We start from the raw sequence: 20,794 nt of genomic DNA, 5'->3' as shown, positions 1-20,794 counted from the left end.
AATTGTAACAGTAAGAGATTAACTTGTTAGGTAAATAAACAAAGTAATTGATTAAATGGTAACCTGACTCCTCCTGTTACTGTGCTAACCCGAACACAAAACAAAAGAACCTAGCTGTTTTTCAGCAGCTCTTAGCCTGGTCACTGGTGAGCTCTGCTCTGGCAGTTAATATCTCATATTAATACAAGGGCATAGTGGCATCTCATCTGACCATCAGCTAACATCCAGTTACATCCGTAATCTGGCATGATTTTAGCTAGCCAGACAGCCACTTACCATGGGTATAGCGAAGTTTCCCATGTTCCCATAAAGTTTTTTTCCAGCCACCAGTCCTGGCTCTCCGTGTTCTGTGCTTTTATTTAGCTCTAATTTACTCTAAATGTCTTCTAAGAACCCCAGTTAGTAATGGAAGTGTTGGTAATGCTGCTAGACAATATTGACCTCCCATGGTCCAGCAAATTCTCTCATCTGGCACCAGTCACGTGCCAGGGGTGCTGGATTAGAGAGGTTCAAACCATCATTCTATGTTCCTGGAACACCTGGAGACTGAACTTATTCTGAATATAGATCTTTTTTGGAAATATGAATTGCTTCAAATTACATGAAAATTTAATCTTAAAAAATAACTGTGGAGATGATTTAGGAAATATTTAATTTGGTAACAAAAGAAAGAAACTATGTTTTAATAGGACAATTCCCACATTCACTCTCATTGCTCAAATCATAACTAGCAAAAAAGCAGCATCTAGTGACAACTATTTTATGGAAATGGCTGCTTTGGATTCAAAAGTTACAATTGCCCATAAAAGTAAATGAAGATTATATTAAAAAACAAAACAAAACTGCCATATTAAATGAATTTTATTTAGGTTGAAAAGGCAAGCATTCAAAAGTTAGTCAAGATGAGATTTAAGGTTGCTTGTTCAGCCTTAAATCTGCCTTCTTGTGTGTCTATTGTGCGCACTGAATGATGAAGGGGTGTTACAGGAAAAATAGTACGTAATCATGTAGCTAAAGATTGCATCATAATGCATAAACACAACAGCAGCAATGTAAGTCTACCCTTAGAATGTTCATGCTCAGTCATTCTCGTGTGCAGACAAAATCTTCCTGAGTAACACAAGCAAGGGAACTCATGATTTTCAACCATGTGTATCTCAGCAAAATAATAATGGAATTTCAAGGGTCACAGAAAAGGCAATTCTCTGGTGAGATGGCTTATCCTGTGTTGAATTCCAGGGTCTATTCCCAACAATGGAAATCTCACTGTTTCTCAAAAAAGGGTTGTAACAATCTTTTATATCAGAAAGTGCAAAGCAATGTAAATACAGGGGTCATTGCTATCTACCAACAAAATAATACGTTTTTCCAGTGAATGTAGGATTACAAGTACTGAGCAGGGAGTTTTAAGATAATCTCTTGAGGAACATTAAGTTTCAAATTAAAAATTTTGAGGAAGAGGGGGCTTCCAGAAGGAGGGTTTCCTTCCAGAAGATCCCCATGGGCCATATGTCTACATGTCTATTCCAGACTCCAAATCATGTGGCCATATGCTAATGAGGCATGGGAAATTTACATCCATGCCTCATTAGCATCTTCCGGGCTGCTCATTACCATGTCTGTTCCATGGTTGGACGCAGCCATAATGTATTTCTTATGTAAAAATAAAGTCCAAAAATGTTGGAAAAGCTTCCAAATACTCAATTTAATTTTTTAAACAAATTGGAAAAAATGTCTATAAACTTCTATGATATATTTTGGAGGACAAATCTTCTCTGGAATTCAGGATAAGAGTAATTGTTGTAGTTCCATCACCAGTCATTTCTTGTACATTTATCCTTCCAGATTCCAAGTTGTTAAAGTTCATTTCTTATTGTAGTAGAGGTCTCTAGTGAAAAGTCTGCTTGATTTGTAAAAACTGAGAGATCCATCAGATGTGAAGAAATAAACAGCTATAAAATGATGGTCTGCCATTCTAGAGGTTCCTGGTCATCTGTGTATGCCAAAGGAGGATACTATACAAGTTCCCTTCTTTTTTCCCAAGAATAAATCTCAGAAAGTTATAAGGAACTGAAATATGAGAATTAGAATGTAAGATACAATTAAGCCTCAGCTATAGTGGGACCTCCTTTCTTCTGTCATAATCTAGCCATGATTGTCTTACTAAAACTTCTTATTTAGATTAAAAAATATAAATAAGGAGTCTTGCTGTACCTCAGTGTTATCATAGTATTTGCTAAGCAAAAGAAAGAATTGAAAGGCTGAATACCTTGACATGACATACGATTTTTTCGGAGGTTATAACCCACTGTACACATGCATGTTCTGGTAGTTTCTGATGCTGGTAAGCAAAGCTGGGAACATCCACCATTCTTTAGTTGACAGGAATTGCTACCTGCCAGGTGGAAAAAATGAAAACAAAAATGGATTGATAAAACTCAGCGGATCCTACTGAAGTTTGAATATAATACCAATTTATTAACAATGCACAGCATATTATTCACCTGATTTATTTGAAATTGCATACACACACATGCTGAAAACCATGAAAATATCAAGAAAAGATTATGTTTTATGTATAAAATGTTTTGCAAATCTATTTAAAATAAAATAGGTCTGACAAAGCTTGTCTATTTTAAATTAAGAGAACATGATGAAACTGGGAACATGTCAAGTTCAAGCTTAGCACTACATGAGACAGTCCTAAAACCTGAGTAACACACCATGAAATGAAGGCATTTTTGAAAATAAATTTGCAGTTCAAAAGCACTGATGTTTTTCTTGTTCCTGAACTATGCATATAATTCCCCAAACACTAGATTAAACTTGTATCTTTAAGATGTATCTCTTCCTCTAGCATGTTAATTCTCATTATCTATGTACAGCAACAATGACAAGTATTACACAGATAACACAGGCGTATAGTCCACAGATTACCCCAGGCTCTCTCTACTAACTAAAATTAATTATTTGAACTTAAATAATTTATAAACTCCCCAGTTCATTAAATATCTAATTATTATAGAATGTTTATTATGGTAGGCCATGAGATGCTACTCACAGGATGTTAGGCAATGATACAAAGCACAAAAGATCCCTCTGAGGATGGTTTAAAAAAACACGTAAAAAGTGTACATTAAATCTTCTCCAGAGAAAATTTAATATAAGAGAATAATGTCTTTGTTTCAACTCATATTATGGGGCTTGATTCAACATTCAGACTTTCTTTTGACTTGTGACCTTCATTTTGAACATACTAGAAATTTGAAACAGATGATGGATATATTCTGATGGTCCACCTGAGGAGTCTGAATGATTAAATTTCAATATGGTAGATAATAAGCAACATTTTTTAATTTATGTAAACCAGATTTAAGAAATAAATTAAATGTCAAATTGTTTTTTAAAGAAATACTTAAATATGGATTTGACAATCTAAGTTAAAATTCAAACTTCTTAAAGTCAATTAAAAGAACTAAATTATTACAATAAATAATCTCAAAACAACAATAAGAATTATATTTATTGTCAAAATTTTAAGAAACTCAAACCACCTTAAACTACCTTGCTAGGGACGTTAAAAACTAGTGTTGACAGCAGTATCATGTTCTGCAAGTGCACAGAGAATACTGTTTTAATTTCAATGTATTCAGCATCTAATTCACTCAAAGCTTACTGGAAGTTGAAAAAGAAGAAAAGCTTGTTTTTTTTGTTTTTTGTTTTTCCTTTTCCAATCTATGAAAATTGGTAGGGAAGAATGAGATCAAAATATCAAAAATCTAAAAGAATATAGTGACCAGAGACTCTCTGTTCAATTCACTAACTATAGATACTTCCTTTGTTGAATAAATTAGTTAGACTGAAACACAAAATATGTACATTTAACTAAATATTTTTCAAAATAAATGTGAACACACATACATTTGGTTGGCAAGAAAAACAAAGAAACAACCAACCACACCTCTTGACTGTAATGACAACATGTAGTTGCAGATCGACAAATTTTAATAGTTACCAACCAAAGAGAATGAATCTTCCTTTAGGAACCTAAAGACATGGTTTAAATATGAATGCAGTGTGTTTGCAGCTGTGTCTTTCCAAGCATAATAAAGAGGCAAGAGAAGTGAGGCAATATCTTTTATTGGACCAACTTCTGCTGACAGGAGAGAGACAGACAAGCTTTTGAGATTCCACCTAGCCCATCTTCAGGTGTGAGAATCACATAAACAGAACCTGGTCTAATAAAAAGGCTATCACCTCACACTTTATTATTTAAATCAACATTTCCTGATTACTGATTTAAATCATTGTTAATATCAGTGATTTAAATCAATACATCCTTGGTTGTCAAGTCTTAACTTGTCTATTTTTTTCCTATTATCACAATGGGGAAACACCATACTAAATCATTACCCCACCAAAGAAAAATAAAATCTCCTGATTTTTCTTTTTGGCTGGGTCTACATGTTAATAAGCGAGTTTGAAAGATGCTAATGAGGCACTTCCATGAATATGCAGCACCTCATTAGCATAATGGTGGCCCTGGTGTTTCGAAAGTGCGGCTTTCGAATTGCCCACCATCCGTGGAGATGGGGACCTTCCGAAAAGACCCTCCAGTTTTTGAAAGCCCCTTCTTCCTAACACCAGATAGGAAGAAGGGGCTTTCAAAAACTGGGGGGTCCTTTCGGAAGGTCCCCGTCTCCATGGGAGATGTGCAATTCAAAAGCTGCACTTTCAAATCACCATAGCCACCATTATGCGAATGAGGCACTGCATAATCATAGCAGCATCTCATTAGCATCTTTCCAACCCGCCCATTAACATGCCCCTTCCGAAAGGAAGGAGCTCGTGTAGACACAGGGTTTCTCTTGCTCACAATTTCCATCAGTGCAACTTCAATGAAGTAAAATGTATTACATTGCCTTAAAAACATTCAGATGAATAAAAAACATGAATGATTTCTCAAATATAATTTCATGTATTTATTTTTTAATAAATTCTTGAGAGGTATCAATCATTAAAAAAAGTGAGCAAAAAAGAAAATACTCATATTTATGTCTTACCTCTTAATAGCAAATATAAGGGTCAAAATATCATAGGAGTTTCCCTTTCATTATGCATCATATTAAAATATTCTGAAAACATATCAAAACGATTTCTAAAATATTGTCTTTTTTGATCATTAACTACAGTTCTTTAAATAATATAATGTGGCTAGAAGTCTCTACTTTTAGTCAGTGTATCAGATAATCAATGGGAACAAATACAAATCTCCCTGCATTTTGGGAATAATATGGAATAGGAATTCATTATGCACTAAAATGGCAGTTTAAAGACACTTAAAATATAATTTACCTTGCTGTGCTGCTTTATCATATACTTTCATATGCACAACCCCTGAAGTCTTGTTTCGCAGGACAACAGGGTTTCTTCCATCTTTTTTATTGCAGGTACCCAGCTGAGCTAAGTTGTGGTCTGCCCACCAGAGTTTTTTATCTGTTAAAAATAGACAATTTTATCAAATAATATACATTTGACAAACATACATTCCTTTAATTTAATTAACTGTTGGTTCTTCAAAGTCTGAGTAAGGCCATCATAAGTTAAAAATGTAGAAATCACACTTTTGCCCTTTTCCCTCCATCCACAAATAATTAATACAAACATTTTTAAAGTGAATAAAATCCTTGAGAAAGTGACTTTGGAAAAAAATATATGGAATTGTAGTCTTCTATCCATAGGTGGAAAAAAAGCAATGAAACACAAAAGCATAAACATTATTACAATATCCTCCATAAGCTGATGGGAATAAGGGGACTTCGAAGTAGGCGGGGTCCTTTGGAAAGGGGGCCCCATCTGAACGAGCCGCACAGTGGCGAGGCGCATCAATTTCGAAGTGCCGTGGCCACCCACATGCTAATGAAGCGTTGAATATGCATTTCAGCGCTTCATTAGTAAACTTCGAAATGGCCATTTGCGTGGCCATTTCGAAGTTTGGGGCTAGTGTAGACATGGCCTAAGAATCATCGAATGAGACAAGTGTTCCTTTATCTTGTAGACATCTGACTTCCCATTATTATAGTCAAACATACACATCTCCAATTAAAAGGTAGATGGATAGATAGATGCACTTTAATTGGAATGGTGTATGTTTGACTATAATTATTGCTACTCCTCTTGTGTATGATGCCCTTGGAGAAATGTATGGAATGAGGAACCATTTATCTTTGATGGATTTATGTCTTCCTTAAGGTGTGTTTCTCATTAAACGCATATATAGAGAGCCTCAGGTTGCAAAGCTGTTTTATTTTTCTTTTTTAAGTTTATGTTAAGACCATTAGTATTTATGGCATAGAGTATGATTGGGTTAGCTATAATAAAAGAGATGCAAAGGATATGGAAGGTAAAACTGTATGAAGAAACTGCAAAAGTAAATGCCATATACAGCTCTAATTTGAAACATTATTTTATTTTTGTCTGGTTTTATAAAGAATGTTTTTCATATATTTTATAAATTATATATACAAACTTATACAGAATAATATTTTAACTAAAAGTGTATCTGTGCCATTTATAAGTTTCTCTGCTTAGTTAAACTGAACATAGTTGGCACAAATATGTGTTTATTCCCAAATGGAAAGAAGGGGCTTTCAAAATCAGGGAGGTCATTTTGAAAAGCCCCTGGCTACATGGTTTCAAAGCATGCACAGCCCCTATTATGCTAATGATGTGCTGAGTATTCATGGCAGCACCTCATTAGCGTATTCCAAAGTGCCACATTGCCTTAGTCCTTCCAAAATGAGCTAGTTTGGCCACAGCCAATATGTTAGTCTTGGGAGATTCCTTATTCCTTTTCTTCTTTCCCTAATATTGCTTGTGAATGAATAGTTATTTTGTCACTCCTTCAGGGAGACTTTATTCATTAGGTTATTCTTCTTATCATGGTTGTCTACGTCATCAAAGCCAACTCCATTGAGTCATCCAGCCCTGGAATCACACTGAATAAGATAGCTGGTGCTTAGCACCTATTGATTGCTAATTCTGTCCTTATCCCCCAGTTCCTCCTGTCCACTGGTGGCACTGCCAATTAACTCTTTATCCTCCTGCCCAGCAGCTCCCACCTTTCAATTAGCTATTTGACAGTGTGCAAGAGACACTGGGGAGCAGGAAAGGGGGCAAGCTCATCTTACGGCCTATTCTAGTTATACTCATGGGCTGTGTCTACTCTATTGCATTCTATTGACAGAAATCACTGTTGACAGCCATTTCTCAACAAAACCTCTGTCTACAGAATGCATCCACACCTAATAGAGGCTCCCTGTCAGTGTCCTCTGTCAACAGAGAGCAGCCAGACTACCCAGCCCTCTGTCGACAGAACAGCCAACTGGAAGCTTTGCAAAGAGGGCTGCCTGGTAAACCAGAAGCCCTCTCTGTCAGTAGAGGGACTCCTGGAGCATATATACTATATTTTGTAGACAGAATCTGTCAACAGATGCTCTATGCTTTGTACTGTCGTGACAGAAGTCTGCTGGGAAAAGTGCTGCCTTCTGTTGACAGAGTCTCGACATAACTCATTTGTACTGTGGACGTTCCCTAGTTTGTCAACAGAAGGCCACTTCTCTCAACAAAACACTGGAGTGTAAACCCAGCCATGGGCTTTAAGGAGAGGCACAGTAATCAGAAAATGAAACAAAAGGATGGGAGGCCCAGAGGATGAAGAAATGGACAGAAACAACATTGCCAACATGAACATATTTTGAAAAAATTCGACCAAATGCAAAAAAGTGTATCAAAAGAGTGATCTGCTCTTTTGAAAGAGAGCATCCTCACAGCCCCCTTTCATTCAAAAGAACAGGCCAGGGATCGAAACATCAGGCCCCATGAGGACAGGTATTTTGGAAAAAAGGGTCTGCAGAGTGTCTATGCATGTTTTCTTTGGAAAGAAGCTTTTGAAAGGGGGTGCTCTTTCTGAAATGGGAAAGGACGAGCAATTTCGAAAGGTGCACCACATTCTTTCAATTTATTTTCAAAAGAACACTGTTTGTGTGTAGACGCTCATGGGGTCTTTTGAAAGAGTCCCTTCTTTCCAAAAGAACTTGCTAGTGTAGATGCAGGTTAGTTATTTCGAGATAACAGTTGCAATTTCAAAATAAGTGAGCTGTGCAGACCTATTCCTAGTCAGCACAAGGGGCTAGACTAGATAACCTCTCAAAGTCCCTTCCAGCCCTGCATTTCTATGATTCCATATTGTAAAATTAAGGATGAGTCAAAATGAAAATCCTGGCTTTCAAACTGAGCAAATGTGAAATGGGAACCAACAATGCATAGCTCAGGCTAAACTCTATTTCAGTTTTATAGGGGCCTTGATCTCCTTTTGTTACTTGGGTGCTATACTGCATTTAAATTAACTATGTCTAAACTATTATTTAGATATTTGGATACCCATTTTAACTGAGCCAATTTGATATTTTGACATCCAAATGATAAAATTTGTGCATGGAATTAATTTAATTTCTAGTGGGAAAACTTGTCACATTTAATTTCAAGGACATAATGGTCCTTGAATCAAGGGAGACAAGCTCTGAGAAAAAAAAAGTTACATCTTGAACCATTAGCCTTTTTATTTATGTTATAAGAAATCACTAAGTCATGGCAGTAATACGTTCTGAACATAGAGGTAACACATGAAACTCAGAATGCTTCTGAAGGACCTGAAGAGAAGGTTTTCCATACATTGTATTCAGAAAGCAAAACTGTTAGCTGTTGGGTCTCACAGCAACTGAAATTGAAATACTTATACACTATTAGAGGGCTCTGCAACCAAAATAGTGAGAAGAGCTACTTTTCAAATTCAGTTACAAAATCAATACTTCAAGAGCCGCAATGCATGTGAATACAAGACAGTCCATCATACTATACATTTTGTCACCCTGATTTTAAGAACAGTGCACACACAATGATTTGTACCAGTTAGAAGGTTGTTATCCCCATTTCCAGGCTCTACCTGCCTCAGCCCCCATATGCACCCCTATCTCCAAGCTTTAACCCCCATCCCGCAAACCCTCCCTCCATCCCCAGACTTAACCCCTCTAAGCCCCAAACCCACCTCCCCACTCCAGGCTTAACCCCTCTCAGCCCCAAACCTGCCACCAATCTCTAGGTTTTCCTGCCTTAGACCGAAACCCCCAAATCCACCCTCCCTATCTGCAGGACTAACCAGCCTCAGCTGACAAGCTCCTGCAGCTATGCGCACTGCTGCAGCTCTTCCATGGCAGCCACCTCCCATACACTGATCCTCCCCTCCATTTCCTTTGCAGCAGGGCTGCATGTCTCCAACATGAGCAAACTAAGCTATCTCTCCATCATCTTTCCTGCTCACTCCCCGCACTTGCAGCATGGGTTACTCCCTGCCCTGCCGCACTGAACTAATGGAACTAAATTTAATTGTTTGAACAGCAGGATCCCTCTTGCCTTCCTGCAGGTTGCTGATCTCTGCATTATTACATGTGCGAATCTGCAGGAATCATCTCTATGTATCCAGAAGTGGCAGTTCTCACAGACTGAGTGATAAGATGGTGCTTTAAAGTGATAAATTACTATCTTATATCAATAGTATTTTACATATAAAATTCTAGGACCAAATCATAGCAAGAAATTACTATAACAAACATTTAATGAGGTTTATTTATTAGTTAACATAATTCCTGGATGTCTACAGACTTGTTAATAACTGAAATAGTTCTATACAAAAAAAAACAAAAACAAAAAAAATAAATCTAGTTTTGATTATACACTTGAACCTCTCTAGTCCAGCACCTTTGGGAACTGACTGGTGCTGAATGAGAGACTTTGGTGAACCATGGGAAGTCAATATTGTTCAATGGTGTTACCAACACTTCCAATGCTTACTGGGCTTTCAGAAGATATTTAGAGGTAAATTACAGCTAAGTAACATCACAGAACATTGAGAGCCAGGATGGTCGCTATAAACCAACTTTATGGGACCACAGGAAACTTGGCCACACCCATGATAAGTGAACATCTGGCTAACTAAAATCATGCCAGATGATGAATGTTGCCAGATATCAGAGTGCTAAACTAGAGAAGTTCAACCTCTATTTTCTCATGAAGAAATTGGGGGAGAATTAGATGGGATGGAAAACAAAAGATTTGAAGAAGACTGGAAGATGTAAAATAGTTAAAGATCTCAATCCCATAAGGAAGTTGGGTGGGGAGTTTAAGTATCTTGAAGTCAATACACATTCTAACATTTGAAATATATGAAAAAATATGATACTTTGAAATCTAGGTATGCTGGGGAAAATCTGAGCCAGAGTTATGGCTAAGAGATAAATAGCAAAGCATTTGAGTGTTCAGATTCAGTTTGAATCGGCAATATCCATCATATAACTGCCTGATTCCAAACATTCTTCAATATTTCTACATTTGATTGGAAATGTTCCTTATGAGTAGAGTTTTGGTATGAATCTTTCAAACTTAACTCATTCCTGAACCCTAAGTAAATGCTAGACTAAATTAATTTCCTCTAAATATAGGACAATTCAAAGTTCGGTTTTCACCTCAGCCCAAGCAGTTTATTAACAATTGTATTTCAAACTAAAAATAAAACTTTCATAATGGAATGTTAATAAAATACAAAAGTATAAAGACAGAATTTTTTAAAAAAAGATTACACACCTACTTTACAGCAACTTTTTTTTTTAAATTTTTAAGCATCACTCTTGATTTAAGATAAAAAACACTGTGAATGTGGAAGAATTTCACCTCCAAATAGGAGAGGATGTGTCAACACTATTTTAATTCCGTAAGTGATATTCCTAAATGTAAATGATTTAATTGTTGCATTTATGCTAATGAAAGTACTCTCTAATCAGTAATTACAATCTTGTTGCTGAAGCCAGGCTATAATATATATTACAATAGTTACACTTATCCATTTTGTAGAGTAATTAGCATTAAGAAGAGCAACATATTGGAAAACAGCAATTTACAGTGACAAAAATTGCTAAACTAGCACTGCATACTGTCCTTTGGAGATTTCAAGCAGTACTTTGAATGCAAATTTTGATGGGTCATTAGTTTTCATTAATGGTAGTTTGAGTACTTAGAGAAGACAACTATGCACTGCACTTAGCACTGGGCAAATTGCCTAGATATATTTCATATATTACTGTTAATGTAATGAAGTGTTATGGCAATTAGAAGACTGATGGTTTGGAAAATTTAGGTATATGTATCTAAATTTTTGAACTAAGTAGCACCTTTCACTACAGAATTAAATGTGCAGAAGTAAATGGGACTATTTATATTGTTAACCACTACTTTGGTGAGTACGGATTGAGCTACTGCTGTTATTCTGTGAATTAATTCAAGACCATAACAAATTCAAGTGCATGATACATCAGTTATACCAAATTTGTAATGCAATATAGTTGAAATTACAAAGCAAATATGCATTATAGTTCAGACTTCTTAATATGAAAATTAAAAGCATAGTAATTTATCAGATTTTTGAATGCACAGTAATAAAACCAACTGTTTGTTTTGATTTTACTATTCATTTTTCAAAAGTTTTGAAAAATGTTAATGCATTAATTACTATTAGAAGGTATATACTGATGCTTATGAAATGTACCTATTTGAAGTTTTATAAATATGTAACCATCATTCTGTGCAGAAAATGTAATAGATTAGTCTATTTATATTAGTCTTACAAAGAATTAATATTTTAAAAAGATAATACCCATTAATATAAGAGCATGCATGCAGGCACACGGAGTGCTTTTTTTTTTTCTTTTTTAAAGAGGAGCCAGTACTCAGTCAGCTTCCTGCCTCCCTCACTCAGCCAGTCCTGAGGCTGGGGCTGACAAGGTGCCAGTACTGAGTACCAGCAAGTACCAACACACAAAAAGTATACATACACATCTTGCATAAGACAAACAAAACCAACCTCAACATTTAAATACGCAACAACAGAACAGACTGGTATGGCCATGATGTGAGGAAGTGGGTCTGTCCCACGAAAGCTCATCACCTAATAAATTATTTTCTTAGTCTTTAAAGTGTTACTTGACTGCTTTTTTGTTTTGATAGAATACAGACTAACACTGCTATCTCTCTGTCAGTAGTATAACTCACATTGATTTAGAAGGTTGATGTAGACAAATCCTCAGTCTCCTAAATTAGTAAGATGTTGCAACATGGAGCACAGCAATGTCCAAATATCTTTAAAAAGTCTAGGCCAAACACCATAATAGGGGCTATAAAAATCTAATTACCCATACAAAAGGATTAACTAATTGAGAAAATGAAGAAGTATTAATATAAAATATATTATTTTAGGCTGGGTCTACACTTGCCACTTCCTTTCGAAAGGGGCATGTTAATGAGCAGGTTCGAAATATGCTAATGAGCAGCTGCAATGAATATGCAATGCCTCATTAGCATAATGGCAGCTGCAGCAATTTGAAAGTGCGGCTTTTCGAATCGCGCGCTGTCCGTGGAGATGGGACCTTCTGAAAGGACTCCCTCAGTTTTTGAAAGCCCTTCTTCCTATCTGTGATCGGAAGAAGGGCTTTTGAAAACTGGGGTGGGGGTCCTTTCAGAAGGTCTCGTCTCCACGGGCGGTGCGCAATTTGAAAAGCCGCACTTTTGAATCGCCACGGCCGCCATTATGCTAATGAGGTGCTGCATATTCATTGCAGCACTTCATTAGCATCTTTCAAACCTGCTCATTAACATGCCCCTTTCGAAAGGAAGGGGCATGTGTAGACCCAGCCTTATTTGGAATATGTGTGCATCGTATATTAAACATGAACTAACTGCACTCCATTAACTCAAAGTAAGAAGAACATGATGCACTACAATTCTGATAGTAACGACAAGCCCTTTAATTTAAAGGCATTGTCTCTTGACCTCAATTCTGATAATTATTGGGAAGCTCAGCTAAAGACATTAGGCAGGTTTAAAATCTAGGAGAACACCACAGTGAAAGTGTGAACAAGTATCTTTATTCCCATAATAGGATACTTTCTATCACTCTGTAAGGGAAATACAATGTTTTTATTCTATTAGGATTGATTTTAACAGATGATCTCAGGAATAACAACTCAACAAAATTATGCATTAAACATCTATGAATCTTTTTTAAGACATAGCTAAAATAAAGACAAATCATTTTTCCTCAGTTGACTTCAACAGCACATAGCATTTATTATGTAAATATTATTCAGATATTGAAACTATTTTAGCAAATTGCCAGTGGAAATTCATTAATACTGTGATGCGTTTATGCTGTGACAAAAATTCTGAAGTCTGGCTGATACAACTTCATGTGTTACTCAATACTATTAATAAAATACTAACTACAAAGCCACCTATTTTATGTGTACACATAAACATAAGCAGAGACAGTCACGCTAAATATATGTTCAATTATTAAAATCAATTAGACATTTTTACATAGGTGTTTGAAGGATTCTGAGGCTACATCTACACTACAGACCTATTTTGAAATGTCTTATTTCAAAACAACATGGCTACACACTATATATATATTATATATGTTTCAAAATAGCATTTCCAGACATATAGTGCTATTGCAAAATAGTGCCATTGGACACTAATAAGGCTTATTTTGAAATAATGCCATTCCGGTCATGTCTACACTTGCCCCAAACTTCGAAATGGCCAAGCAAATGGCGATTTCTAAGTTTACTAATGAAGCACTGAAATGCATATTCAGCGCTTCATTAGCATGCGGGCGGCCGTGGCACTTCGAAATTGACGCACCTCACCGCCGCGCATCTTGTCCAGATGGGGCTCCTTTTCGAAAGGACCCCACCTACTTCGAAGTCCCCTTATTCCCATGAGCTGATGGGAATAAGGGGACTTCGAAGTAGGTGGCGTCCTTTCGAAAAGGAGCCCCGTCAGGACGAGCCACACGGTGGCGAGGCGCGTCAATTTCAAAGTGCCGCGGCCGCCCGCATGCTAATGAAACACTGAATATGCATTTCAGCGCTTCATTAGTAAACTTCAAAATGGCCATTTGCGTGGCCATTTCGAAGTTTGGGGCACATGTAGACGTAGCTTCCATGTCTTAACAGTACCTATTTTAAAATAGGCATTATTTCTCCTGCAATGAGGTTTACTGATTTGAAATAATGCAACTGCTATTTTGAATTTATTTCAAAGCAGCAAATGTGTAGTGTAGATGCCAGCAAAGTTATTTCAGAATAACTCTGGTAGGGTAGACCCAGCCTGAGGGGCCAGATATATCTACATGTACCAACAAATACATCTACACATATATATCTACACATACCAACCTAAATCAAATGTATTAAACAGACCTATTTTCAAATACCTACAACCAACATCACTGATTTACATAAATTCAGCTGGGCACAGAGAAGTGCACTAGGGAGAATGTTGTCAATCTTTCAAAAAACAAAAATCCCTTTCATTTGAGTATTAGCTATTCTGGAATGAGCTGTGTTTTCTTTATTTTTTACGTGAAAAAAAATTCAAAATGTTTCTCTTTTGTTCTATTGCAGAGCAAAAAGCAAACAAATCTGAAGTCTTGATTTCCACTCCCACCTTCACCCTTGTCCCCCACAGAATTCCTGCCCCCCAGGACAGGAAAATCATTCTAGTCAATCGTTATAGGAGACCTAAGTCTTAGTCATCAGTGCCCTAATGCTACTTCCTAGCTCCCCTGATTTTTTATTTTTTCAGATTTTCTAGGTAAATATCCTGCTTCTGTTAAGAACCTTTAAGTCCTTAAATGCCTAAGTATATAAAACAGGGGTCTTAAACTCTGGCCCCTGGGCCACCTACGACAGGAACACACTTACACTCTGGCTTTGGAGACCTGGTGGCTCAGGGGAGAATGTCCAAACCTGTCCCAAGCTCTGTCCCTTGGGCACTGCCCCACTCTATCCATCCCTCCCCTGCCACACGGCATTCTGTCCCTAGAGAGACCACCCTCTCATGCATATAGACTGTTGAATCATTTAGGCCGTGTCTACACTAGCCCCAAACTTTGAAATGGCCGTGCAAATGGCATTTTGAAGTTTACTAATGAAGCACTGAAATACATATTCAGCGCCTCATTAGCATGCGGGCGGCTGCGGCGCTTCAAAATTGACACAGCTCGCCACCGCGCAGCTCGTCCCGACTGGGCTCCTTTTTGAAAGGACCCTGCCTACTTTGAAGTCCCCTTATTCCTATGAGTAGATGGGAATAAGCGGACTTTGAAGTAGGTGGGGTCCTTTCGAAAAGGAGCCCCGTCTGAACGAGCCACGCGGCGGCGAGGCGCATTAATTTTGAAGTGCCGCGGCCGCCCGTATGCTAATGAGGCACTGAATATGTATTTCAGTGCTTCATTAGTAAACTTCAAAATGGCCTTTTGCATGGCCATTTCGAAGTTTGGGGCTAGTGTAGACATAGCCTTAGAAATATATATCTTTAGTAGCAGACTTTAAGTTTGGACTTCAGTGACCCCTGAAAATACTTAGCTAAAATAAATGCTATGTATTTATCACTGGAAAGTTCATTTCAGGTGTACTATTTGCTAGTACAGCAGTAATTTTTCTAAGCATTTAGCAGGCTATAAATAATTGGTATCCAAACAATATAAAGAATAAGAAACACACTACCTCAGAACTTACCCATGATGGTTAAAGCTGTGGCTTTTGTTAATTCTTCTTTCATTGACTCTATTACTTCTAAATTACTACCATCCAGGTTGCATCTATTTATGGTTCCATTTCCTGAACTGATCCAATAAAGCTTGTTCTCCATATAATCTATTGATAGACCTGTAATTAATGAATTAACACATGATTGTGGCTTCTTATCATGTAATTTTCTTTCAGTGTTAAGCTACTTTTTTCAAAGAAAGCATGTTTAAAGATCTTGAGCCAATAACAAAGAGATCTATTTAGTAAAATGCTCTCTTGTATTAATGTATGCTAAAATAGCAAAGATGCAAGCACTATAAAATCAACAATTTACAGTGAAAAATAGCTTGCTTTTGAGATAGATTTAATTCTATTCATTTTCCTTTTCCCCCACAAGCATAAATTAACCTTTGACTAACTAATGCTAGGGCATATTCTGGCAATGAACAGCCAGGTGGATGAGCTGAGATCCTAGGAGAGGTCATTAACGACCAATAAATGCCCCAAAGAGGTCATTATTGCTATTACAAACTGTGAAAAATACAAAATAAAGGAATCGCTTGTGTGTGTTCAAAACTGGAAGGGCTTTTCCACACTTGCCCCCAAATTTGAGGTGTTGGCATGCATGCAGCCATGGGCACTTTGAAGTGCCCCTGCTACTGCGAAGTGCCTTACTCCCCAAAATTTTGAGGAGTAAAGGCACTTCAAAGTAGTGCTTGCACTTTGAAGTGCACACAGCTACACGCATGCTGGCACTTCAAAGTTTAACAAATCAGTTGCCACTGGAGAAAATTAGCTTAAAGAAGTGTTGTGTATTCACTGCAATGCTTCATTAATAATCTCCCATCACCCTGATTAATATTCCCCCTTCAAAGTTGGGGGAAAGTCTAGACAAACCCAAAGAGAAATTACACTCCCACCTGCCCATTTGCAAAATTATGTTTTCAAAGTTGGAGGCTCTTAAAAGACTAGAACTGTAACTGAAAAGAAAGCACAACCTCTTACTAGATTTATTATGCTAATTAAAATTCTACTTCAAAACATGTTAAGCAGAATTAGATTGCCAAGACAGAATATGCAGAAATAGTTCCAAAATGTGATACTGCATAGAAAAAGTAAATAAAATTCTTGGTAGACCTAATAAAATCATGGAAACAGAGAAAAATGTGACTCTTTCCAATTTTACCATAACAGCAGCGCATCTCTATGATGGATACATGACTTAAAAGAACGAGCAATTCAACTGTGAAACATCACTCCTTCCGTCTTTTATAAATTTTGGTGTGAAAGTATAGGCCAAAATATTGGTGGACAGAACAGGAATTTCAGGGTACAATTGGATAAAGAGACCAATAGCGTGGGGATGTGATGGGGGGTACATTACTTCATAAGTAGCAGAAATAAGAGAATCCTGTAGCAGCAATTTCTACGGACTCTCAAAAAGTTAGTGCTCAGTACTATCAAATGGGACTACAAGTAAGTTCTGGTAATGTTTGTTTCCCATGACAAACTAATTTAATTGATATGTACATTACCTGGCATTCTCAATGTTGCTTTTGAAACTAATGATACTCTCCCTCTGAGACTCACCCTAGCTACAGGACTACACATAGGTGCACTATGAGTCTATTTCACTTCTATTGCACCCATAGACCACAGAGTCTGAAAGGCCAGCATAACCAATTCTTATGACTCTCTCCTCAATGTCTCCAGCACAGTGTGTGATGGTGGAGTTGCCAGAACTCAGTTTCATAGAATCATAGGGCTGGAAGGGACCTCAGAAAGTCATCTATTCCAGCCCCCTGCTTCAAGCAGGATCAACCCCCACTTAAGTCATCCCAGCCAATTTGCTCCAAGTTTCCTCAGTTGAGAGACAAAAGCCACCTATCATAATTTAGAGCATTCCCTGAATGCTCTAATTCACTCTGATGTTCAAAGTTTAACTCAAACATTGGGTAAGAGAGTTGGAATTGGCTCCTGATAGCACCACCCAATATTTGAACCCTCTCTAACAGTACCACTCAAGTAATAATTGGGACAATTTGGGACACTGAGAACATCCAGCAAGACTGGAAACATGGATACCTATTCAAGCTTCCAAAGAAAGGCAACCTTAAGTAATGCAAGAACTGGAGGGGCATCACATCACAGTCTATTCTAGGAAAAGCGTTCAGTAGTATTCTCTTGGAGATAATGAAGACAGAAATTGATAGGGAAGAAAAGGCCAGGTTCTGAAGTGAGAGATCTTGTACTGAGCATTTAGCAACTCTCAGGATGATCATAGAACAGCTGCTTGAGTGGAACTTCCCCCTGTGCATGACCCTCATAGACTCTGAAAAAATCTTCAACAGCATTGATAGAGACACTTTGGGGAAACTGCTGCAACACCATGGCATCCCAACCAAAATTATGAACCTGATCCATTCAGTGTACAAAACCTCGATATTTCCAGTTGTTCACCATGGTGTCTTGACAGAATCCTTCAGCATTCTCTCAGGAGTTTGACAAGGTTGCCTATTGTCTCCTTTCCTGTTGATCACAACGGACTGGATTATGAGAAGGATGACAGATGGTCACCAATGGGGCACTCAGTGGACACTTTTCAAACAGCTAGAGGACATTGATTTTGCTGACAATATCAGCATCCTTTCACACCGATATGAAAGCATGGAATAAAAGATCACAACACTAGATAAAACAGCCTCAGTGACTAGACTGAGTATTAACAAGGGAAAAACCAAGACAATGAGGATCAACTAGTCCAACAACACCACCATCACACTGGGAGGGGATGACCTGGAAGATGCTGAGCGGTACTGAACTGCTGAGATATTAAAGTAAATATTAGAAATTGAGTAAAAGTGGAGATTGAAGTGATTATAGTCAGCAGCAGTCTTTTTTCCCCTTTGAATTTCATATTTTAAGACCACAGCATATGAAAATGATTTCACCATTTTACTCATTTTAGTTACAATCAAGGCTTGTGCTGATAAAATTATCCAAATACTGCGGCTCAAGAACAGCTCTTGTATATGGTTGTTGCATATATATTCACATCCTTATATCATTACGAACTGAAGATAAAAGGAAGAAAATCCAAACAATCTGACAGTTTAAATGTCCACAGAACTTCCCCATTTTGGTTCATTCATATTCCTAGCAAATCCTTAGCATAGGAAGATACATATCCTGACTGTTAAACTGACATGTTTTTGAGATGATGCAGAACTTATGTGTGATAAAGCACTCCCTTCCTCCCTCCAACCCAGGCTTTCTCTCTCTTTCTGTTTGTTCTCTTCTTCAGTAAAATTGGAATATATCTGTAACACAGGCCACTCTCAATTGATATTCCATTAATCTAAATGGATAGCCAAGAGGCTGGCCTGTCTTTCTATCAATAAACATTAACCTCTAAAGAGAGCATACTGGGGATTTAAATATAAGCTGCAAACCTTCAGTGCTAGAATGTGAGAAAAGGTCCAGGTGTGAATGTGGTGCACTTTAATGTCTCACATAGGCTACGTCTACACGTGCACGCTACATCGAAATAGCTTATTTCGACGTAGTGACATTGAAATAGGCTATTTCGATGATTAACGTCTACATGTCCTCCAGGGCTGGCAACGTCGACGTTCAACTTCGACGTTGGGCAGCACCACATCGAAATAGGCGCTGCAAGGGAACGTCTACACACCAAAGTAGCACACATCGAAATAAGGGTGCCAGGAACAGCTGAAGACAGGGTCACAGGGCGGACTCAACAGCAAGCCACTCCCTTAAAGGGCCCCTCCCAGACACAGTTGCACTAAACAACACAAGATCCACAGAGCCAACAACTGGTTGCAGACCCTGTGCATGCAGCATGGATCCCCAGCTGCCGCAGCAGCAGCCAGAAGCCCTGGGCTAAGGGCTGCTGCACACGGTGACCATAGAGCCCCGCAGGGGCTGGAGAGAGAGCGTCTCTCAACCCCTCAGCTGATGGCCGCCATGGCAGACCCCGCTATTTCGATGTTGTGGGATGCGGATCGTCTACACGTGCCCTGCTTCGACGTTCAACTTCGAAGTAGGGCACTATTCCCATCCCCTCATGGGGTTAGCGACTTCGACGTCTCGCCACCTAACGTCGATTTCAACTTCGAAATAGCGCTCAACATGTGTAGCCGTGACGGGTGCTATTTCGAAGTTGGTGCTGCTACTTCGAAGTAGCGTGCACGTGTAGACGCGGCCATAGACAGAGCTACTATGCAGTGGAAGTCTTGAATTAGGCACATTATCACTGAAGTGTGTGGGGCTGACTGATGAACGAGTGGGGTAATACATTCCAGATGACAACTAGAGAGATGTACAGAATCAGCACAATTCTCAAGCACCCTTTGTTCCAGCTGCAAATTAAAACTGCTGTCGTCAGCACAATAACCCAAGGAGGAGAGCAACATTGACAATGCTACCTGATCTCCTTGAGGGCTTAGTTTCCACCACCATATAGCTGTACCCACAAATGAGTACAAAGCTGAGATTTCTAAAATGAAAAAAGAACAAGAACACATACACAATTCAATGTGTGCTGTACCATAAAACTCTCTCAAAGGAAAATGTTTTCCTTTGGAAACAAGAATATTTTGGATTTCTGTGTGTGTATATTATCCCCATGAAGGAGGAGATTCCTTGGCAAACTTTACAGCAATTTTCTTAGGTCAGATGATTCTGGAGATCTAGTAAACAGGAAAGAACAGGGAACATTGTAATTGAGCTTAAAACCAATTTTACATAAGAAAACCAGTCATATCGATTAATGTAATTATGACTCCATTCTGGTGAAATATGGTGTGGAAGAACATTTACCACTCCTGCGCCAGTTTGCACATCCATATGACTTGAACCCACCACCATTTAGGCAATAAATTCAAGAATTTTATAAATTTTATAAATAAAATTCCCTGTGATAATCCATTCATGTTAACATTAATCATTTTCTGGACATTTTGCCCTTTTAACTTCCTAATGATGGCCTTAATGGTTGTACCCATCAATAACTGATTGAAATTAAAATTAGAATAAATGAACAATTACAGCAGATGGCAAAACTGTAG

The 20,794-nt window shown here is 37.9% G+C and overlaps 1 protein-coding gene across 1 annotated transcript in view; it reads right to left on the bottom strand.

Moving 5' to 3' along the window:
* LRP1B (LDL receptor related protein 1B) overlaps positions 1–20,794 on the bottom strand; it is a 1,349,009-nt gene that overhangs the window by 391,091 nt on the left and 937,124 nt on the right. Inside the window, exons 32-34 of the mRNA XM_075000767.1 lie at positions 15,693–15,842; positions 5,356–5,496; positions 2,270–2,395 (exon numbers count right to left, since the gene is read on the bottom strand). Of these exons, the coding sequence (XP_074856868.1) occupies positions 2,270–2,395; positions 5,356–5,496; positions 15,693–15,842 (417 nt within the window). The remainder of the gene's footprint in view (positions 1–2,269; positions 2,396–5,355; positions 5,497–15,692; positions 15,843–20,794) is intronic.

This window comes from Carettochelys insculpta, chromosome 8 (genome assembly GCF_033958435.1).
Source record: "Carettochelys insculpta isolate YL-2023 chromosome 8, ASM3395843v1, whole genome shotgun sequence".
Classification (NCBI taxonomy): domain Eukaryota; kingdom Metazoa; phylum Chordata; order Testudines; family Carettochelyidae; genus Carettochelys; species Carettochelys insculpta.
The sequence above is the reverse complement of the archived record's forward strand: the minus strand, read 5'-3'. Positions and strand labels throughout refer to the sequence as shown.